General features: G+C 34.5%; 1 protein-coding gene across 11 annotated transcripts; it reads left to right on the plus strand.

Annotated features, from left to right (window-relative positions):
• Nucleotides 1-329: 329 nt before the first annotated feature.
• palmda (palmdelphin a) lies at nucleotides 330-21,805 on the plus strand. Of its 11 annotated transcripts, none has more exons than XR_012391393.1 (10): nucleotides 330-605; nucleotides 4,990-5,041; nucleotides 6,431-6,511; nucleotides 6,614-6,732; nucleotides 10,001-10,115; nucleotides 10,200-10,224; nucleotides 10,337-10,453; nucleotides 12,516-13,334; nucleotides 18,982-19,120; nucleotides 21,248-21,805. XR_012391393.1 is itself a non-coding variant. In XM_073924762.1 (9 exons), the coding sequence occupies exons 2-9, from the start codon at nucleotides 4,997-4,999 to the stop codon at nucleotides 19,020-19,022; spliced, it is 1,362 nt and encodes a 453-aa protein (XP_073780863.1). In that variant the 5' UTR covers nucleotides 330-605; nucleotides 4,990-4,996; the 3' UTR covers nucleotides 19,023-21,805. The 11 variants fall into 11 exon arrangements, 6 of the variants coding, with proteins under 6 accessions (XP_073780863.1, XP_073780858.1, XP_021322788.1 ...); XR_012391392.1 differs by having other exon boundaries at nucleotides 330-377; XR_012391391.1 differs by lacking the exon at nucleotides 21,248-21,805 and adding an exon at nucleotides 19,404-20,589 and having other exon boundaries at nucleotides 330-377; nucleotides 18,982-19,148.
• Nucleotides 21,806-22,764: the final 959 nt, after the last annotated feature.

Below are 22,764 nucleotides of genomic sequence, written 5' to 3' on the forward strand. Positions count from 1 at the left end.
TGATTATTATTATAAATTATTAATTAATTCATTGATATGAATATATGTATTAATAATATTGTTATTATTATTATTGTTATTCTTAAAATATATGTTATAAAAAAGATGTCTGTTAAGTATACATTAAATAGTGTTAAGTACTGTGCTAATTAAGTGGACGTATTTTTGTTAAGTTGGCATTTTAATTTCTCAAACATTCACTGATGATATGGTCAGAACAACTGAACAAACTCACTGACATTTCATTGGCTGAAGGAAGGGCTGTCAATCATGGCCACAGCACCTGCGCGCGCCCTGGCCGTTAAATGAGCGCTGCGTGACGACTGCGCGTGAACTCAGGAAACCCTGCTGGATTTACGTCCGACTTCATCGGCCCGGTAAGTGTGTGCGTGTGTGTTTAGGTGTCTTATTGGGGATACGCTGGTAGTAATGCGTGAAGGTCAAAAATCTGATAGCAGAATATGTCGAATTTGTCAAAAGTTTTGTTCATCTGTAAGTGATTGGAGCTTCTCAGTTCATCTTCAAATGTCATTTGAGCTGCAGAAATGAACATGCCGACTTTTTCCACGCATCCTGCGGATCGGGTGACATTTACTTTGGGAAAAGTGAGGATTTCAACTTTCACCTATTTCTTAAATTAGTCATAAAAATCCTCACGGTAACATTTTGAAACTAATTTAACTGCACCACGATTCTGATTTTCTCTATTTATTCCATGAAGGTGTTTGCGTGGTCACCAAAGCGAAAGTTGTGTATTTTTCATTTATTTGTTAATTGTGGGTTAATTTTTGTAGGTTATCTGCATTCTGATGTAGTGATAACTGGACAATTAGTAAATGTTTGTTGAGTCAGGATGTTGTTATGGGAGCAGATGTAACAAGAGATTTACATCTTAACTGACTGGTGATCAGATTAGAGGAGATTAGGAAATCTTCCTCTTGGCTAAAACTGACGGGGAAACTGACCATGTGCAGAAGTGACCTGTAAAGAAAAATAAAATCATATCTAAAAGCCAATCAGCTGCTCCATTTTGCTATATATCTGTGATGAAACCTGTCGCTGATGCTCAAACGTTTTGTAGCCTATTTATTTTTATTATAAATCTAAATTCAGTTTTCACATCCTGTTTGGGCCAAATGTGGCATGCGTGTGTGCAATTCTGTGAGGTTTCTTAGACCTCACTTTAAATAGGCTATAAGTTAAAGCACAAATGTATATTAATAGTCATAAGGGTATTTAATATCCACATCACCTTTATTTAGCAGTTTATCTGTTTGGTTCATTTCCGAAAGGTTGATATTTGAGGAAGATATGCGAGACTGTCAGAGAACAGGGACCACCATCTCGAACTCTTTAGGCAATGTACCTCTGGGTGGCCTTTGCTAATTTTAGGCTGTGCCTGAGTCTAGTGGAATTCTGGAGCATAAGGGTTTACCTAACTCACTTATAGGTCTGGAGATAGATCAGCTACAGATAGACACCATAACTCTTTCTGTAATGACACAGTAACAGTTTTATGATGGAAGCTTTGTCAGGTTTATGGTTCAAACAAAACCTGAGGTGAGTGGATACAACTTTAGTGTGATATCTGTTGAATTTATTCATCAAATTCTGTCTGACAACATTTTAGTATCATGAGCTAAAAGTTTCTATAGTTCTATATGCATAAAATTTTTAAAATGTCTTAAAATATTTTTTTATGAATAACATCTTACAATAATAAGCAGAATTAAAAGAAGGGGATAAAAATAACAGAGATAACCCCAATGACCCAAAATCTTTTTTTTTTTAAATAATTTTTTTGTGTGTGTATTGATATTAGTTGTGGGCTGCTCGGTGGCACAGTGGTAGCACGTTGGCCTCACAGCAAAAAGGTCGCTGGTTCGAGTCTCTGCTTGGTCAGTTGGCATTTCTTTGTGGAGTTTGAATGTTCTTTCAATGTTTGTGTTTGTTTCCCCTGAGTGTTCTGTGGGTGCTCCTGTTTCTCCCACAGTCCAAACACATGTGCTCTAGCTGAATTGAATAAACTAAATTGTGTGTATGTGTTTGAATGCGAGGGTGTTTCCCTGTACTGGGTTGCAGCTAGAAGGGCATCCGCTGTGTAAAAATAGGGACTCAGCCTTTCTTGGTTGCCTTTAAATAAAACAGTTTACTCCTTGACCTGTGAATGGCAGCTTTCAGAATATGCTAATGAGCTGAACTTTGCTGTGAGTTGAGGACAGTGATTGAGTATAGCTCTATGTGTAAAGCAGATGAGCAGGCTTGTGTTGAGTCAGCACTGGATACTGTCTATATGAAACATAGACAGAGACTGGAAGTCTGGAGTCCTTCTCACATTTCCTGGGAAAAGAAAGAGCAGCCTAGAAATCCAGACACAGACCATGCTGTCTCTACAATGTGACAGTTTCATATTTCAAAGTACCTGTGTTGGTCAGAAACCTGCATTTTTAAGCCAGAAAGGATAAACTTGCATGACAACATTGTACAAAAATAGAAAAGCTTTTCATTTTGTGATTTTGAAATGTTTTGCATGGAGACAGAAATGTTGTTCAGTTGATCCCTTTTACACAGATCTGCAAATCTGTCAAAAAAAAAAAAAAAAAAAGAGTATTTTGCACACCAGACCAGTAAGTAGCGATCTCAGTTTGTAAACATACATACACAACTGCTCACATACAGTATACAGTCTCGTATGCAGTTTGTCAGTTTTGCTTTGGGACATGTATCCATACTGCAGTGCACATACTGTACCTCACTTTCAAAAAAAGTCTGGCTGACAAAACCCTAATGTCATATATAAAAACTGAATACAATTGGAAGAATTCTGATGCAAAAACCTCTTAATGCCATCTGAAATTACCTTCAAAAACCAACATTTTTCTCTACCTTCTTTGTTTATTTTAAATTTCACTTTACAGATGATGAAAATAACCTATTCGTTGACATAAAAGTGAATTTGCTGAACCTATCCACAAGAGCCTGAGAAAAATGCTCATTTTAGAAGAAAATATTAGATGACATTATAGAGGTTTTTGCATCTGAACTTTTCATTTGTTGTTAATATCTCAAATTCAGTAAAGTTATATTTGAAAATTCAGATCAATCAATATTGATGATAAAGGTGCTGTAAATTCTTTTTTGTTTGGATGGCGCATTGGTTCAGTGGTTAGCACTGTTGCCTCACTGCAAAAAAGTTACTGGTTTGAGTCTCAGCTGGGACAGTTGGCATTTCTGTGTGGAGTTTGCATGTTCTCCCCGTGTTGGCGTGGGTTTCCTCTGGGTGCTCCGGTTTCCCCACAGTCCAAAGTCCTGCAGGATAGGTGAATTGAATAAGCTAAATTGGCCGTAGTGTATGTGTGTGTGCAAGAGTGTAAAGAATTAGTATTTCCCAGTACTGGGTTGCGGCGCTCTGTAAAACATATGCTATTTAAGTTGCCATTTCTAAGGGACTAAGCTGAAGGAAATTAATGAATGAATACTTTTTCATTTTTTATGGTCTGTTTGTTTTTCATATTTCATATTTTATTTTTTTAAAGGAATAATTGTTTTCCTCAGTGAATGTTGTAAAAAGTAGATTAATTAGAATATTTTTATCACTAGAGCTTGACCAACATTGACCAACATTTTATAAGCGTATGTTTTATGTCTTAGAAATGCACATTTAACAGTAGGTTAAGATGAGATACAGATGTATATATAATACCAACAACCAAATTTTAAATTTAAAATTTTAGGTTAGAATTATAAGTTGCATTTAGATTATTCTGCGTGTGTATGTGTGTGTGTGTGTGTGTGTGTGTGTGTGTGTGTATATATATATATACACATGTTTTTGTTGTGAACCACAGAACACTCTAAAAATATATAAATTAAAAGTTTTCTGTATTTTGTGATTCATGTTTTTGTTTTTCCCAGTTTATTTATGCTTCTGAATTGCATTTGGATTTATGCTTGTATTTATGATTAATTTATGTAGCGCCGCTGTCCTGCGAAGCACAACATTTTGTTTCTCTGCATGTCTACACATGCAGCGGAATGACAATAAAGCTTGACTTGACCTGACTTGAATATTTATCTTTTCTTATACATTTATATTATTACAAACTGTTAAAATGTCAATAAAAGTCCCTTTGTTACACTGGAGAGATGAATTTTTAACATCAAAAGTCGACAGAGCAGAGATCAGCATCTCATAATGCAACTAACAACCAAACATAAACAGAAAACACTAGTGAATCACACAATACAGAAAATGTTAACAGATATTTTTACAGTGTAGCCTAACAGCAGTATTTTTGTACAGTATAACAGAAATTAGATAATGCATTTGCACAGAACACTATAACTTAACAAAAGTAATGTAAATAGATCGAATGAAGTGCATTTTATCTAAACAATTTTTATTGTAAAAACCATTGTTTTAACCATTTTATTTGCCAGACAAAGTATTTTGTGTATGACCCTGGACAAAACTATACAATAAAACCTTGACATTTACAAAAAAATCTATCAAAATATTTATAGCCTTTGCAATATTGTTTCATAATCCTAAATTAAACTGATGTGGCAATAACAGTAGGACACATCTGGCTTATTTCAAAAGATATTTAACCATAAACTGCATGGTTGAATAAAGCATGAAGATACTTTTAGGGATAAGCTAGCCTTAGGTCTTCGATGGCTATGAAACCCCGTTGTATCCACAAGGGTTCACACACTTGGACACGGGCAACCAAATGCTGTCAGGCAGATTATTTATGGTCCATCAAAGAGACGGTTTTACCACCACAGCTATTCATGGAAGCAGTGATCTTTAGAAAGCAGAAAGCAAGTGATGATGAATGGACTCCTGTCGCGAAATATCGCTGTCACCATATGGAGTTTGGCCTATATCTCCAAATACACTCTCAGATTTAAGACAGTGTGGACCATGATTTTATAGTGTCACATAAAGGTAACTGTTTGTATATTTTTTATTTTATTCTTTAGAGGCAGGATGGAGGAAGCTGAGCTCTTAAAGGAACGTCTTCAAGCGATTACGGTAACCTGCTTATTTCAAGACTCTCTGAAAACATTGATTCTGATTGTTTTTGTATAATGATATTTTAGGATATTTTTACATGACTACAATGTATTATAATGACAATTAAAAAAAATTATATCAAAAAAAGTCACACACAAGCTACAGTATTGTCTTTGTTCACACTGATCAGTGAACTCTACAAAAACATGCTGTATTATGGATACCAAGTCAGTAAAAAATACACAAGATGTGTAACAAATTCATCAGAGACTAAAATTTGATCATTTTCAAAAACGTATTCAAACCACTCTAACATTTTTGTTAGGGTACATAAATAATGAATATAAACTAACCGGCCACTTTATCAGGTACAGCTGTGCAACTTCTTGTTAATGCAAATTTCTAATCAGCCAATCACATGGCAGCAACTCAATGCATTTAGGGATGTACACATGGTCAAGACAATCTGCTGCAGTTCAAATGGAGCATCAGTATGGGAAGAAAAGGGGATTTAAGTGAACATGGCATGGTTGTTGCTGCCAGACAGTCTGGTCTGAGTATTTCAGAAACTGCTGATCAACTGGGATTTTAATGCACGGCCATCTCTAGGGTTTAAAGAGAATGGTCTGAAAAAGAGAAGATATTCGGTGAGCTGCAGTTCTGTGGGCACAAATGCCTTGTTGATAACAGAGGTCAGAGGAGATTGGCCAGACTGGGCTGAGCTGATAGACAGGCAACAGTAACTCAAATAATCACTTGTTACAACCAAAGTATGCAGAAGAGCATCTCTGAACCCACAATATGTTGAACCTTGAGGCAAATGGGCTACAGCAGCAGAAGACCACACTGGGTGCCACTCTTGTTAGCTAAGGACCGGAAACTGAGGCTACAATTCCCACAGGATCTCCAAAATTGGACAATACAAGATTTTGAAAACGTTGCCTGGTCTGATGAGTCAAAATTTCTGCTGCGACATTTAAATGGTAGGGTCAGTATTTGGCATCAACAACATGAAAGCATTGATCCTTCCTGCCTTGAATCAAAGGTTAAGGCTGGTGGTGGTGTAATGGTGTGGGGGGTATGTTCTTGGCACACCACAGGCATTATGGATGTGCAGCCGACAAATGTGCAGCAACTGCGTGATGCTATCATGTCAATATGTCCCAAATCTCTGAAGAATATTTCCAGTACCTTGTTGAATCTATGCCACAAAGGATTAAGGTAGTTCTTAAGCAAAATGGGGGTCCAACCCGGTACTAGTACGGTGTACATAATAAAGTGGCCCATTGAGTGTATACACTATGTATATTGTTAGTAGTTAATATTGACAGCATTCATTTGTATATTTGATCATTATAACAAATTTCTCTTTCATGTCTATTTGGGCTTGTGTTTATTCGCTTAAAGAATAAGAAGAAAATACAAGAAGAAATTGCCCTTAAGCGGCTTGAGATTGACAGAGAGAAACTGAAGCTTCAACATGTCAAGGTACCTTTTACATGATAAATGTGTAGTTTCCAATTCGTTAGCATTTTTTCAGAATGTTATAGTTTGTCTTGTATTTAATGCTTGTCTGTGTGTCTTTCATAGAAAAGGTCCATGCGAGATCTGTGGCTCATGGATGGGATGAACAGCAGTACTGCTCAGGAAACTCAAAAAGCTCTTGAAGATGCACAACAAGCTAAAAACCTTAAGAGCAACATACACCGGTAAGACGTCGCAACACAGGTGCACTGTGAAAACGTACCCCTGTATATTTCTGGAGTTTGTGAACCATTTAGCCAGAGCTACATATGGTGCATTTAATATATAAAACGAATGCTACCGCAGTCTGTTTGACCCACTAGGGGGTCCTCACAACCCACTAGTTGTCCGAGCCGTTTCCTTGCTGAAATATTTTTTTTTTTGCATTTTACAAATTATCTTCATTGACAGTGCTTTGGTATTTAAATATTTATAAATTATCACTGTCAAAAAAAACGTCATAACTTTATTAAAGTTGAAATTGTTTTTGTGTGAAGGTCATGTGATCAACAGGAACTCGCACCATCTCATTTCTCATATGTGTTCTGTTCTCACGGTTTGAGTTTGTTCTTCAAACAAGACCGAAAGACCTGCAAGACCAACCAGTCACCACAAGAATGTGAATCCATACACAGATGCAGACATTGCCTTTGCTTTATTGCCTGCCCATTATATTCCTGATTCATTCTGGAAATTGGACCGCAAAATGAAACAAATCTTACGTTATTCTTCAGGCTTAGAAAAACTGAGGAGAAAAATGATGACGAGAAGAGACAAGTACAAAATAATTTTTAGCATTGCTTTTAATGCTAATTAGGCTGCTTTAATCTAATAATACAGATATTGAAAATAGTCAATTACAGAGTAATAAACGTCATATACTTGTATGTAATATTTATTTTCTTTGAAATTATATTTAATAAGCAATAAAAGCATTGTGGGCCAGTTTACAATAGCAATATTCCACTATTTAGAGCAAGGGAGGGCTCGAAAGTTATACTGCTTAGGGCCCCCAAATGTACAGGACCAGCCTTGGGTTAGAGTCTATCAAAGAACAGTTCCAGAAAGCAGGTAAACCTAAACCAAAAGACAAAAAATAAAATAAACAAGTAAATAACAGGGTGAGAATGTGGTAACATCTAGAAACGTGGTGAAAATCAGGCAAGGGTTTTTCTTTTTCTGGATTGCTTTTGAAAACACTATCGGTTTGGTACAGGCAAAGGTTGAGCGGGTCAATTGGTGCTTTTGAAAAACAAGAAAAATCGGTTGGATTTAGGGAAAGGGGCAGGTGGGGTTATCAGTTGGTCTGTCAGTTAGTCAGTAAGTTAATTGACAACTGCCTTTGGTGAATTTACGCCAGAACAGCAGGCGCGCATGGCACTCACAAGAGAAATAATATTTGAATAATGAAAAATCGTACACAGCGACCTCTGGTGGATTTGCCAAAAACTGCAATATATAACTTACAGCCTGGCATGTAATTCAGGAACTCCAGAAATGTTTACAGGTGTACATATCAATAATGAGCCTGGGTTGGACATAGGATGTTAAAGTACTACTATTTAAACCATATAGTATCATTTATATGATCTATGGCTGTCTTAAAAACACAAATGAGTTTTTTTGGATAAATGTCAGTTAGATTAGAGTTATCATGGAAAATCATGTTTTCTGGCATCTTCTGAATACTATGAATACATATTCTGTCTGAGTTGCTGTTGAGAGTTCAGACTTTTAAAGGTCTTTTTTACTGAACTCAGTGAACTTCAGGGTTGGCTTGATGTTTCTCAGCAAGTGCCCTGTGGTGCCCTAATGAAATCTATTAGAGTGAAGCATGAGGCAATAGCTGTGCAATGCTTCGTAACCACATTTGCATTGTAGTAGCAGTGAAGTCAGAGGAAAATGCTAAAAAAAGCTGTTCCCATGTCCTTGAAAAGCTGCTACATGCAGGTCACACCCTGGCACAAATTCTGCTGCCGGGTTCATTCTTGGCCAGTGTGTTTAATGATTTAGGCTGAGCATCAGGAGTACATTTAAACTTCTACTCTTAATCCTTTCAGACTTTCAGGATTCTCTGTTCTTAAGGCTTTCATTTCAAAACAATATGCCAACATGAAATGAAAAATAAAATAATGCAAATTGTTGATCTTTAATTTACATTTCTTCTAAAGAATACAAACGTTCAGGTTTTTGTTTTATAGAGTGTGAATTATTAGAACCCACTTTACATTATAACAGAGATATTTAAATGATACAATAGTTCTCCTGAAAATTAAAGTTCTGACATAATTTTTTTTCTTACCTTTTACTTGTTTCAAACCTTTATGAGTTTCTTTCTTCTAATAAACACAAAATGGGCTATCTTAAAGAAAGCTGAAATTGACTTCCATAGTATGTTTGTTTTTCCTACTAAGGAAGTCAATGTTTACAGGTTTACAGCTTTCTTCAAAGTATCTTGCAATTTTTAGTATATATATATATATATATATATATATATATATATATATATATATATATATATATATATATATTATTTTTTTTTTTTTTTTTTTTCAATTTTAATTAATAAATGCTATCCTTCTTTTTTCTATATAATCTATGAAGTATTGGCAAATATGTCAAAAAATCTAAATAAAATAATTGAAAATGTTGTGCTGCCATGCTTAATTCAGAATATTTCACAAATTACAACACGTACAGCTTTATAGTCCTTTGATTGGATGACAAATGTTTAATATCAGGGACAGAAGGCTTTAAATTTGATGAAATGGCCCAGAAGCATGTTAAAAAACATGTCCAATAGTATCTGGATGCAGCCTTGGTTATGCAAGCTGAAACTGCAAGTTTTGAAGTTGCAATGTCAGACACAATGCGCTTAATAGCAATAGAGCTAGTGACTTCACTTTGAGGGGTAGGGCTAGGGGTGGGGTTAGGTGCGTGTATTAAAAAGCAATGCATGCCGATCAGATTGCAACTGCACCAGGTCTGCATCCAGACCCTCTGATGTCCACTAAGTGGCTACAGGGTCTAAAAGGGTTGTTTACATTTGCTTTGATAATGCCATAACAGCTTACTACAGTACACCTGTAGAATTTTGAGAAAATAAATGAATTTAATCCATTTTGGAATAAGCCTGTAAATTTAACAAAATGTGGGAAAAATGAAGCGCTATGGATACTTTCCGGATGCATTGTATGCTTTGTATTAAGTGTAAACAGTGAAAATGTAAAACTGTAGAATGTAGAATGGTTGGGTTTAGGGGTAGGATTGGGTAAAGAGGACAGAATATACAGTCTGTACAGTATAAAAATCATTACTTCTGGGAAGTCCCCATAAAGCATGAACATGAAATGTGTGGATGTGTGCTTGTTTGTGTGTGTTAGCCAGGTAAACTCTAGAGATCGTCAGATTTAGAAAGTGTTGTTTTAAATAATTGTGTCAAATTCTCTGTAGGATAGAGAAGGAGATTGAAGCATTGGAGAGGGAGGAAATGAACATCTCAACAAATGAAGGGCTGATTCTGAAGAGGCTTAAAGTTGTTGAAAAGTCTCCAGAGGACATCATTAAGGTATGGTGGTTTTGATGTGGCTAAATTTACATGCTCCATGTGAAAGTGAATATTTACTGGTACATTCTTTGTGTATCTTTACAGGCAGTAAATGCAGACTTTGCATCAGGTAAAAACTGTAAACCTGCATGACAGTCATAATGCTGACTATTAAAAATATAACAGCATTTATTTTCTGTGTTGAATTATGGTTTCTGATTATTTTTGCTTTTTTTTTGCAGAGCCAATCTATATCCATTCAACAATTCCAAATATGCTAAAGCCTAGCACACCTCTATTAAGTCAAAGGAAGAGACAAGACTTGGAAACTGAAGCAAAAAATGACAAAGGCAAACCCGGTAACCTGAAAGAACACTTCAGATTGTTTTCAATGTATATTTATACAGTATTATACCATAGGACTGCAAAAAATAAGTGTTTCCTAAACTGTGGTTCACATATTCCTGGAGTTGGTTAGTTGATTAATAAAACAAACTGAACAAATTTATCAAAAGATACAAACGTAAACACACATTAAAAAAATAATGTAAGAATGAAATGCTTGTTTAAAAATCAAAGAAAAGGATTGCGAGCTCTAAGTTGATCAGTTTAATTTTCTCTTGTATTGTTAATTGTTTCAATTTCTTTGCAGCAATGAATTTATAGCCAATTACACACGTATTTGCTGAGTGTATGAATACAAATCAGTCGGCTATCGGAAACATTTAGATTAGTCATCACTGAAAAAGCTATTGTTGGGTTCATGCTCACTGGCTGAATTCTGTATCTTAACTGAAATTATATACAGTGAGAGATTCATTCCACTGCTTCAGTTAATACAATGGGAGTTGCCTTCAGTTGATCATAGTGGCAAAAAATGCTAGTGCAAATTGGTTGAAAAAACGTCCTGATTAGAGCATCCCTATAACAAAAACAGACAACTAAGAAACAACTAAGAAATATGTGATGCTAAAGTATGTTAACACTTTTTATTATTATTATTAAAAGTTAAAGTGTATTACATTTGTGCCACCAAACTGAAAATAAAAAAATAACCAAACAGCATTCTTATATCAGTCTGGCTGAAATTGGGTGGTCAAACAGATTGCCCCTCCAAACTCACTCTATTGGTTGAAATTAATCTAGAAAGCAGAAATGAGCTGTAGGCCATATTAAATAGACATGTTATCTGTGTACATTAAAGGGATAGTTCACCCCAAAATGAAAAATTATCATGTTTGTCGCTGTCCAGGTAGATGACATTTTCTGAGCTCAAAAAAACACTCAAATTAAACAATTCTCCATATTAATAGGAGTTTTTTGTTCTAACCAACACCTGGAATATATATTTTAGAAACGGCTTCCATTTCTCACAGGTGAACAACAGGATAAATGATAATGATCACCTCAGGTAAACCTCATGTGCTTTATTTTGTGTTAAATGCTAATAATATGAGTTTGAATGCCATTTTACATGACATTTAATGCCAATCTACTGAAAGCAGCAGAAGATAGTTTAACTCAGATCTTGAAAAAAAATTAAATTTAGAACTGTGACTCATGCCAACACATATCAGGGATTCAACATGTACATTTAATAATGTTAAAAAGAGGTTTAATATATATTAATTAGATTATAAACCTACACATGTTGTTGGAGTGCAGTGAGTGCAAATGGCTGTTTAAATTCCTGTCATGTTTAATTTGGTGCAAACAGAGAAATTAATAAAAAACCTAATATTTACGTTCGTAATATTCATATTATTTGCTATAATAACAACCTCATGTGGAACTCTGAATCTGCGTCTCATTTTGGAGGCTGCTATTGTCAACCAGCTGTCGCATTTTGGTCTTGGACACATACTTTAAGAGCCTTCCTGACTGAATGAATGAAATGACAGTTTTCCACAAAGGTACCCAGGGGTGCTGAAATATAATTGGCTAAACTGGCATTGGGCAGGTTAAAGAGACCAAAACAAAGACAGGCATTCTGGCACGCAACACACATTTTCAAAGCAGAATATCTGACTTAAGCATTATTTTTCGAATAAACAAGAATGTTCACTTGACATGTTTCTTAAATATCTGCAAAAATATTATGGTATTTTTATGCTTTAGAAGAGTCAAAAACTTACATACAGAACCTTTAAGTAAACTAATTTAAAAGTGTGGAGATAGGGCAGTAGAGGGATGATGAAGATTGAGAGGGATAAAGGGGTGGGACATACTTAATTATTTATAAGGGTTTGTATTAATGCTGATTGGACATTTATATGTCAATGATCTGTGTATGCTCCTCCTGAAATTAGCTTATAAAACTTCACTAAATTTGTATTGTTGGGTGAACTATCCTTTTGAATGTGCTTATAGTACAATATTCAAAATAATATATTTGATATAAATTCCATTTATCTCTTACAGCTTTGTTTGCCATGGAAATTAATGTTCAGAAAGACTTGCGCACTGGTGAAAGCCAAGTTATTTCCTCCTCCACCATTTCTCCTCAAGAACTCCAGCAAAGGGGCATCAAAGTCTACGATGACGGCCGAAAGTCTGTCTACGCCTTGCGAACAGACGGCCACCAGCCTGGAGCCAACGGAGTGGATGAACTCAGTCCTGTGGAGGTCGAAGAGCTGCTCAGACAGGCCTCAGGAAAGAAGAAATTGGGCAATCAAGTAAACCCTTCATACCCCTACAGCATGCCCCATGAACTACAATCACCTCCTGACAACCGCAAATCCAATGGAGGTCAAGATCCTTACAGCGTGGACCTATCAGCATGGCCTGAGCTTGTGTATAATGATGGCGTTGGGTATCCAGAGGATGCAGGTCATAGACTTCCTCTTTTGCCAATGCCGAATTACAATGACAGACCAGACGAGTACTTTCACAACACCAACTACAGCCATGAGTTACACAGAGGAGAAAGACGTAAGCATGGACCATATCACAACCGGGGAACGAGGCATTTGGATCATGACATCAGAAACAACAGCTCCTGTTCTGCCTACTCTGAGGACTCCAAAATCAGTGTCCTGAACGCTATGCCATCGGACGAACCCGTCACTATGATCTTCATGGGCTACCAGAATGCAGATGATGACAGTCAGAGCTTCGAGGGATCTGTTCGGGCTGAGCTGGTGATCATTGGGGATGGAGAAGATGATTCCAGTAGGATCTGTCAAACCAATCTGAAGTCAAATTCAAACCGAGGCGACGTAGAGGACGGGGCAGTTACAGGTACCGAAAAGAGCAGAAAGGTCAAAAGAATGCACAAGCACTGCTGTGTGTTGATGTAGGTCCACTAACACTAACACTTTCAGATCTTCTATGATGCAGCTCACCAGAATGGCTTCCTTCCGCTTTGCATGCTGGGTTTCGGTTTTCAGTGTCTTAACAAGTTTGATTGTTCTTCTTGTTGGCTGATGATGATCAAAAAATATTGTTGTATATGTGTAGCTTTAAAGCATGGGTCTTCAACTGGGACGTATTATGTGATGTTTATTTATAAACAAATTTTGAGAGGATCACGTGCTTATGATTGTTCACAGCTGTTCCAGATTTAGCTAATGACTAATTATCCTATCAGACGATCCTTAACTCACTATAAATAACCAAAGTGTGAACTTGTGAATATTACTTTAAAGAAGGGGTCTTAAACTGGTGGCCCGCAGATCAATTTCACCCCCCACCCCCCCCCCCCCCTCCTCCATCCGGCCCGCAACTGACGTCAAAAATATTTATGAGATTGGCCCCCCGAAACATATATTTTTGAATCACTAGATTTTTGTTGTGCAGTCGCTAGTACACTTGTGGTTTTGACCCCCACCCACTGGACATTTAAAGTTCTGTACTATATATTAGGGTTACTTTCGATTTCTTTCAGTGTGCGGTCGAATGTAAAGCACATGAAGATTATTTCTGGGACTAATTTAAATGAAATATATGTCCGTAAGTGCTCTGTTTTTACTAAAGCTATATTTTTAGTAAATATTCAAGGATCATTTGATTATAATCTGTTTTATTCCAGCTGTATTGTGTTGTACAAACACTTCTTCATGGCTTACACATTATGCTGGTGGTTTAAATATAATAGTTTTGCTAATATTCAATTCAAATTGTCTCATTAATAGATGTTCCTAATATGCATATTAAGAATTGTATAAAAATAAAAACATACTTTCCCCCTCTATGTTGTAGTTTTACAAAAAAAAAAAAAAATGATATTGAAAAGAACAACTGCCAGTAAAGTCAATAAAGTTACCCAAACTGCATTCTGCTGTCTTACGTTATCTGTTAAACTTTTGGTTATGCAACAATTGATTGGGACAGAATAATAATTATTATTATTATTATGCCTATTAATAATTTTTTAGTACTTTTATATAGTCTTAAACTACATGTTCAATATGTACAACAAGAAATAAAAATTAGCTTTGATACTCCGGGAGAGAATGTCTGAGTGCATCAATTACATCAAGTTTCCACTTTTTCTGTGTGCTTGAATGTTAAAACGGCCCTCCAATGAGTTGTCAGTCACTGATATGACCCCCTGTCAATTTGAGTTCGGGACCCCTGACTTAAAGGGATAGTTCATCCAATATTAAAAATGTATTTACCCTTAATTTCAAAGCTTTATTTGCACACAGAAGAAGATATTTTGATGAAAGCTGAAAACCTGTAACCATTGACTTCCAGTGTTAGGGAAGACAACTCTTATGAAAGTCAATGGTTACAGGTTTTCCACATTTTACAAAAGAACTTATTTTGTTTTATTAACTGAAACGAGACACTGAAACAAGTTTGTGACAAGTGAAGGCTGAATAAATGACAAAATTTTCCGTTTTGGGTGAACTATGCCTTTAATTTCAAGTGATTTTGGAGAAAGATCAGTAATATTAAACCTTAAAAGCTAAAGTTCTAAATAGAGTTATAGTGCTATCCATTTTTTACTTACCAAGTCTTCATTCATCTAATCATAAATAAATGTAAAAAAGTAAAACAGTAAAAAAAAAAATAGTAGTACTATTTTAAAAAGTGATAGTAAAATTTAATTACTTTTTAAAATATATTTTTATGTTAATGCAATATTATTTTAATATTATTATTATTTTAAAACCTATTTTAATCCTGTAATTGCACATTTTAATTCAGTATTCGAAATCATTCTAACATGATGATTTGCCACTCAAGAACATTTCTTCTTAATCATTATTGTCTTTGTAAGACTTACACATTTTGTATTTCATCTTCATCCTTTTCTTTTGATCAATTAATAAACAAATGTATTCATTTCTTTCTAAATTAAATCTTTCTGATCCCAGTCTATTGAACATTACAGTCCCTCCCAGTACACAAGAATTGTTGTTATTTCAGTGGATCTGCAATGCAAGCTTCTTAATTATGTAAACATTAATAACTCCCTGGCAGGTGTGTTAAAGCAAGTTGAAGCTAAACTCAGCAGGACACTGGCCCTCCCAAATCGAGTCTGAACACCCCTGCACTAAAGGGGCCATGAGAAAGCTTGAAGACCCTGATTTAGAGCTTTACCTCCCTCTAGTGGACATTCACGTTTCAAAATACATACAATATGAAATCATCGCTTTTCATTTTCACCTGCATGCCAAACTTGCTATACTGTCCTTCTTTTTCACACTTTGCATGTTGATGTCTTCTCTTCGGCTTTGACATTTACAGTAATTTGCATGTCATCTGCTGTGATATATGAATTCTGCATTTCTATCACTCATCCTCTTTTTTTTTGCTTTGATTTTGTGCATGTATTCTGTGATGAGAGATTAACCTTTTGTAATAAAACTGACAGAATGAGTCTTGTGCTTTGCCTGTTTAATTTTCATAATAATCAATTATGTCTGTACTCTCAGAATTATATTATAATTCTGTTATGTGTTGTTTTTGTGTTATTGATTTGGCAGTTTTAGCATTTCAGAATTATGTTATGTTTAGTTACCAAAGGCACATTCCTATTATTTTGTGAACTGTCTATGATTTTCATCTAATTATTCAATTATTTTATGCTAATTTATTAATTTGAATTTTACAATAACACTGGTCATGCAAACACTGTAGCTAAGTGTTTGTCAGTTCAGTTTTATTGTTAAATCCTGTTTCGTACACAAACACAGTCATTATACACACTGTCAAGTTTAAGGGATGACAACCAATCTGGCTATGAATTCCCTAAATTATCATTGTATGTGTGTACAAAACATAAAACACTCTCAGTGTGCATTCTGGAAGTTTCCCCATTACCCATATTCCCATAATAAAATTAATATTTATTTATTTACTTATGTATTACTTATATTACAATGTATACAGCAGACCACTATACATGTATACAGTATATATATATATATATATATATATATATATATATATATATATATATATATATATATATATATATATATATATATATATATATTTATATATGTGTATGTGTGTGTGTGTGTGTGTGTGTGTGTGTAAATATATATATATATATATATATATATATATATATATATATATATATATATATATATATATATATATATATATTATTATTATTATTATTATTATTATTAATATTATTATTAAAGGCATAGTTCAAACTGAAAATTGTCATCATTTACTCATCCTCCACTTGTTCCAAACCTGTTTGAGATTCTTTTTATTTCTGTTAAAGATGGGAGAGGATGTTTTCAAGAATGTCCAGTAATTAGTAGCCATGTTTCCATTCACCTACTATAATGCACATTTTGGAATGTGGCATTTAAAAATACTTAAAGAAAATGCCAACAAGCAAATGATTTTGGAAAAATATATATACATAAAAAAAGTGCACAACGGAATAAGATAAACTTTATATCCAACTAAAATGTGCATAGACTATGATAGAAACACATTTTTCAAATGAATTCCAGCATGCACATCAAAAAAGGCATGTGACTTTGTTTTAACAGATCATATGATAAACTGTAAAACCCAACAGTCAACTTTATCAAATGAAATGAGTGTACTTAACTCAAAATTGACTGAAAGTTGATACCTCTCATTTGAAAAAAGTTTTGAACTCAGTGTTGAAGGTAATGAGTTAATTAAATACCTCATTACTTCAACTTAAAAAAGTTCACAGTTAGTGTTTTAACTCAAAGGGTTTGTAGCAATCGGTTTCCTCAAACGGTTTGAGTTCTCTTCATTTATTGGGTTTTACAGTACTCAGATTGAATACTCAATTGGATTATGTTCACAGTACTCATTAGGATTAGTTTTTGAACTTAAACAATTTGTTGTAATCTGTTTCCTCAAATGGTTGGAGTTACCTAAACTTTTTGGGTTTTACGGTGTAACAAAAGGAGCACAAGGGGATGGCATTAATGGACAAATCAGAGGAAGATCTGACATTAAACAACATCTGAAATATTGTTTTGGTCATTCTAAAAATCCTTCAGCTAAAGCCCATCATTAAAGTTGTTCAGTATTAATACCTCCAGAACTATCATGAGCATCAGTGCTCCCAAAGTGCAGTCTAATGTATCAAAAATCCATCACGCGTTCATTGTGTTTAATCTTTCAAGGTGCAAGTCATTTATTATATAAGCAAGTCCACAGTGGCTTCGTACCACAACAAATTTTACTCCAGTTGATCAATAAGCGACATGTTTTATTTCTTTGACTCATTGAATTGAAACTTTACTCAAAAATTATTTATTCGATCTTGCTGATTTATACATAAGTTTAACTATGTTGATGGAAACATATCTATTGACTTCCATAGTATTTGATTTATATGGCTACTAGTGCTCGGCATTCTTTAACAGAAGAAAGACATTCATAAAGGTTTGAAGCCACTTAAGAGTGAGTAAATGCACTATTCACTTAATTAGGGTTGTTCAATTCAAGTTTTGTGTATAGCGCTTTTCACAATAATTATTGTTTTAAAACAGCTTTACAAAAGGTGCATATTACAATTAAAATCTGGAAAGTTAAAGAGTATAGGGAGGACATTGCATATAAACATAGTTAACCTGCAGATATGTATGTAGTCCTTTCAAAAAAAAAAGCTGACGTATATGTGTACATGTTCAATGACATGTATTTGTGTTGTCCTTGAAGACCTTAGTGACTTGTTGTCACTCATAAACTTCAGTACGTGAGTTGTTAGGTGTTTTCCTCCACTGAATATAGATTGACAGTCATTGTCGCTACTAGCTAACTTTTCAAAGTGAAGTGAAAAATTTTCCTTTTAAACGTCACTAAAAATGTAATAGCAGAGTTGCGATAAGCAAATGACAGAATTTCAAAAATTGACTGATTACAATGTCGGCACCCACACACTGAAAAGATAAGTGACTCACAACTTCTGATGCCACACTAACGTAAAGCCATTATGACGATATGTTGCTGCTATAGTATCGATATGAATGATGTTGTGGTTTATGTGAAGAATAATGGGCCAAACTCCTACACGTGACCCCATTTCTGTCATCTGTTCATTGAAGAATGTGCAATCCAGCCCTGTCAATTTCCTTCAGAAACGCGCACACACGTTCACTCCAGTGGTGGGCAGATAATTTGCAACGCATGAGGCATTTAAAAGGCTTTTAAGGAGGCAGTGCTTGAAACACTCTTATATAATCAATCTTGGGGATTATATAAATGGAGATGCTTGTTTCTCAGGACGAATGTCTTTATGGCTTGAGTTATTAAGATGAATCTTTTCTTTAAACTGATCGTGCTCAAAGAGATTTGTTAGTGAGATGAGAGGTACAGGTACTATAACAGTGAAAGCTAAGTCCATGCTGCTAAATAACTTGTCATTGTTTTGGTAGAATTGAACATCTACAGTGAATCAATGTGTTTTTTCTCATGCTCTCTACAGAATTACAGATGCAAATGGAGAAACTGGGACAAACCGCGTAGTGGCCAACATCCATTTGGTGGATCTCTTGCTCTAAAGGTGGTTAAGAAATGCGAATCAACAATATTTGTGAAAATACATTTGAAATATGAACACTTGGGCGACCCGGTGGCTCAGTGGTTAGCACTGTCGCCTCACAGCAAGAAGGTGGCAGGTTTGAGCCCCGGCTAGGTGAGTTGGCATTTTTGTGTGGAGTTTGCATGTTCTCCCCATCATCTCGTGGGTTTCCTCCGGGTGCTCCGGTTTCCCCCACAATCCTAAAGACATGTGGTATTGGTGAACTGAATGAGCTAAAATGTCCGTATGTGTGTGAATGCAAGAGTGTGTGGATTTTTCCCAGTGCTGGGTTGTGAATGGAAGGGCATCCGCTGAGTAAAACATAGATAAGTTGGTGGTTCATTCTGCTGTGGCGACTCCTGATTAATGAAGGGACTAACCGAAGGAAATTAAATTAAATTAAATATTAACACTTTTCAAGAAAAAAAAAATACTTTGAGGTAAGGCTATGCGATTAATTGAAATCGAACTGCAATTGTGATATTAAATGAGCTCAATTTTATTCTGCCCAATCAGAATTGCGCAACCGAACTATGCGAACACCCACAATAAAACAAACAAACAGGAAAGCGAGGACAAGTGGGATGATGACATCTGCCACTTCAAAGCATTAATAGATGAATAAATAAATAAATATATATTAATAAACGGCACATTGGTGATATAGCAATATTTTAGTTTCAAAGTTACAGACACAAAACAGGTCATTTGTAAGAGCTGTCACAGAATTGTTGCCACAGCACAAGAAAATATAACAACCAGCACCTTAAAAAGCATGGTAACAGCAAAGTACACTTTCAGAGTTGTTTGCAGAGTTGTATGGTTACACCATATGAAAAAATATCACGAAGCCACCAGGAGACAACTAACGTCATAACTTACTACTGTTTGCTCTAGAGAAAAATTTAAGTTTAATTTCTGAATATTTATAAACAAATTTAAATAAAAGTTGGAATTAGTTCATATCTTTTCAGTTCCTTTTTTAACTAACACTCACTGCTTTTTAGCAGTAAAATGCTAAAATACACAATATTAAGCTGAAACTTGACAACAATCACAATTCAAATCGAAATTAAAAAATATCTGTTAAAAAAGCAGCCCTACTTTGACTTATGGGCATTTTTTTTTCTTTCATGGGATAAAAAAAAAGACTTTTTCTCTTGACTTTTCTTTTCAAATATGTTACTATAAATTTAGCCATATTGAATAGACTTAAAATTGCAGGTTAACAATTTGTAATCTTGGAATTAAGTAATGCAAATTTAATAAACATTGATTTGTGAGTTCAAATTTTAAACATAGAAATGTTAGAATTTTTTGTTCACATCTTGCAATGTTGATTTAATTTTTTCGCAGAACGGCAAAAGAAAAAGAGAATTGTGTGGAAAAACTTAAGATAATCGAAACTAATCAAAACATGAAATTCTGAAATAAAAAAAACTAAAACAAAGAAATGCTAGAAAAAAGAACATTTTATGTTGCTTTGTACATAATTACAAATAAAAATAAAAATAAATAAGAAAAAAATCTCTTGTCTTGGAGTTTGTGGCTTTTCTCAGAATTTGAAATTTGTCTTTCTCTTTTTTGTCACAATTATTAAAAGACTCAAAACTGTGAAGGAAAAGGCCTGATTTTTAAAGTAATTCTTGCAGTATGTTTTCACCCCAAGAATTGCATAAAAGTCAGGCTTATATGACATAAATTCAGAATTCTGCTGTTAGCATTACAAGATAAGCTTTTTAATACAATAACCAGGTGTAGTTCTGAATTACAGATTAATAAATTAAAACTAATTACAAAATAAGTCTATTTCTCTCCATGACATTTTCATCATTCATTTATTTTCCTTCAGCTTAGTCCCTTTATTCATCAGGGGTTGCCACAGTGGAATTACACCACCAACTTATACAGCATATGTTTTTCACAGTGGATCCCCTTCCAGCTGCAACCCATAACTGGGAAACATCCATCCACACTCATTTACATACACTAAGGCCAATTTAGCTTATTCAATTCACCTATAGCAAATGTCTTTTGACTGAGGGGAAAACTGAAGCACCTGGAGGAAACCCATACAAACATGCAAACTCAACACAGAAATCCCAACTGACCCAGTTGGGACTCGAACCAGCGACCTTCTTGCTGTAAGACGACTCTGCTAACCACTGAGCCACCATGTCAGTCAGTCATTTTCCTTTCGGATTAGTCCCTTTATTAAGCTGGGGTCGTCACAGCGGAATGAACCGCCAACTTATCCAGCATATGTTTTTATGCAGTGGATGCCCTTCCAGCTGCAACCCATTTATGGGAAACATCCATACACACTTATTCACACTTATACACTACGGACAATTTAGCTTATCTAATTCACCTATACCACGTCTTTGAACTGAGTGGGGAAATCGGAGCACCCAGAGAACATGACGTTTTGTTAACTAAAAAAAATTTTGATACCTGTGTTCTTTCTTTAGTTAACAATAGTAAACAGAATTTTGAATTTTAATGACAGTAAGACTTGAAAGAAATACAACATCAACAAATGTTAGAAATGATGGATAAAAACTCTTTTAAAAGAATTTTGAAAGCTATGATTAGACAGCTAAGCATAAATAATAAACCTTCAAAAAACGGAAGATGCTGCTGTGATTTTTCAGAATATTGAGTTTTCTTTTGATATCTTTGTGAAACAGACTGACAATAAAACCTCATGATGTTTCTGTGTTTTACTGACAGCTTCTTGATATGCCTATTATCTGGACTAATGAATGAATTTGTCTGTATTGTGTATTTTTATGTCTATATTAATTAGATGTTCTTGTCGGGATCATCACTGTTAGTCCTTATTTGCTGTCCAAATAAACTTTGTCTCTATTAAACACAAAATTAAAAACAAAGTTCCTACAAAAATAAAAAGTCAGCCTCATTTTGTTCAAGTCTTTGTTTAAATGACTTATTTGTCCTTTAAAATGTAACATTTTAAATGTTTTAGTTTAACATTTTAGTTGATGTTTTTCATTTTGTTTACACCAAGGAAGATAACAATTAGGATAATAAATATATTTTGTAAGAAAATTGTTTTAAATATAAAATAATATAAATAGTCAACACCACCAAAACTATAACAAAAACAGCTGAAAAGAACAACATACTGTATTGGGAACACAGAGTATTGCTTTACAGCTGATGAATGACAACAATATGAACAACCAAATGGAATACAAAACTCCAACAGATGCTAATAATGATAAATTAAATAAAAAACTATATTGCATTATACTGAGAATTGCTAAAAATTTAGATATAGATAGATAGATTTAGTTTAATTTTAATGTTCAGGTTTTGGAGTGTTTCTGTATTTTGTCATTTTATTAGCTTTTTAAATAAAAACATTTTCGTAGTTTATATTTTATGTACCTATTTTGGTTTTAAGTTTGCTAAAATAAAATAAGAAATATTCAGCTAAAGTCACAATTATGAGTAATAAGTTATTTATAAGTTCAAAGTCCAAAGATTGCTGTCATACCATGGCTGCAGCAGGCGCAATACATTACACACCAGCACCAAGCTGTTTCTTTAGTCTAAACATCAACATCTTGAGTTATCAAGACAATGTGCTGCCCATTACATTATAAACCACAGTAGAGGGCAAATTCTTCAGCAAGATAACACTCATCATACTTCAATCTC

This window comes from Danio rerio, chromosome 2 (assembly GCF_049306965.1).
Source record: "Danio rerio strain Tuebingen ecotype United States chromosome 2, GRCz12tu, whole genome shotgun sequence".
Classification (NCBI taxonomy): Eukaryota; Metazoa; Chordata; class Actinopteri; order Cypriniformes; family Danionidae; genus Danio; species Danio rerio.

What these genes read in the sequence shown, in the direction of transcription:
- palmda (XM_021467110.3), top strand. Translation starts at nt 1,517, where the DNA reads ATGATGGAAGCTTTGTCAGGTTTATGGTTCAAACAAAACCTGAG. An exon ending in CTTAAGAGCAACATACACCG is followed by an intron (nt 6,733 to 10,000) that starts GTAAGACGTCGC and finishes AATTCTCTGTAG; the next exon opens with GATAGAGAAGGAGATTGAAG. An exon ending in AAATGACAAAGGCAAACCCG is followed by an intron (nt 10,454 to 12,515) that starts GTAACCTGAAAG and finishes TATCTCTTACAG; the next exon opens with CTTTGTTTGCCATGGAAATT.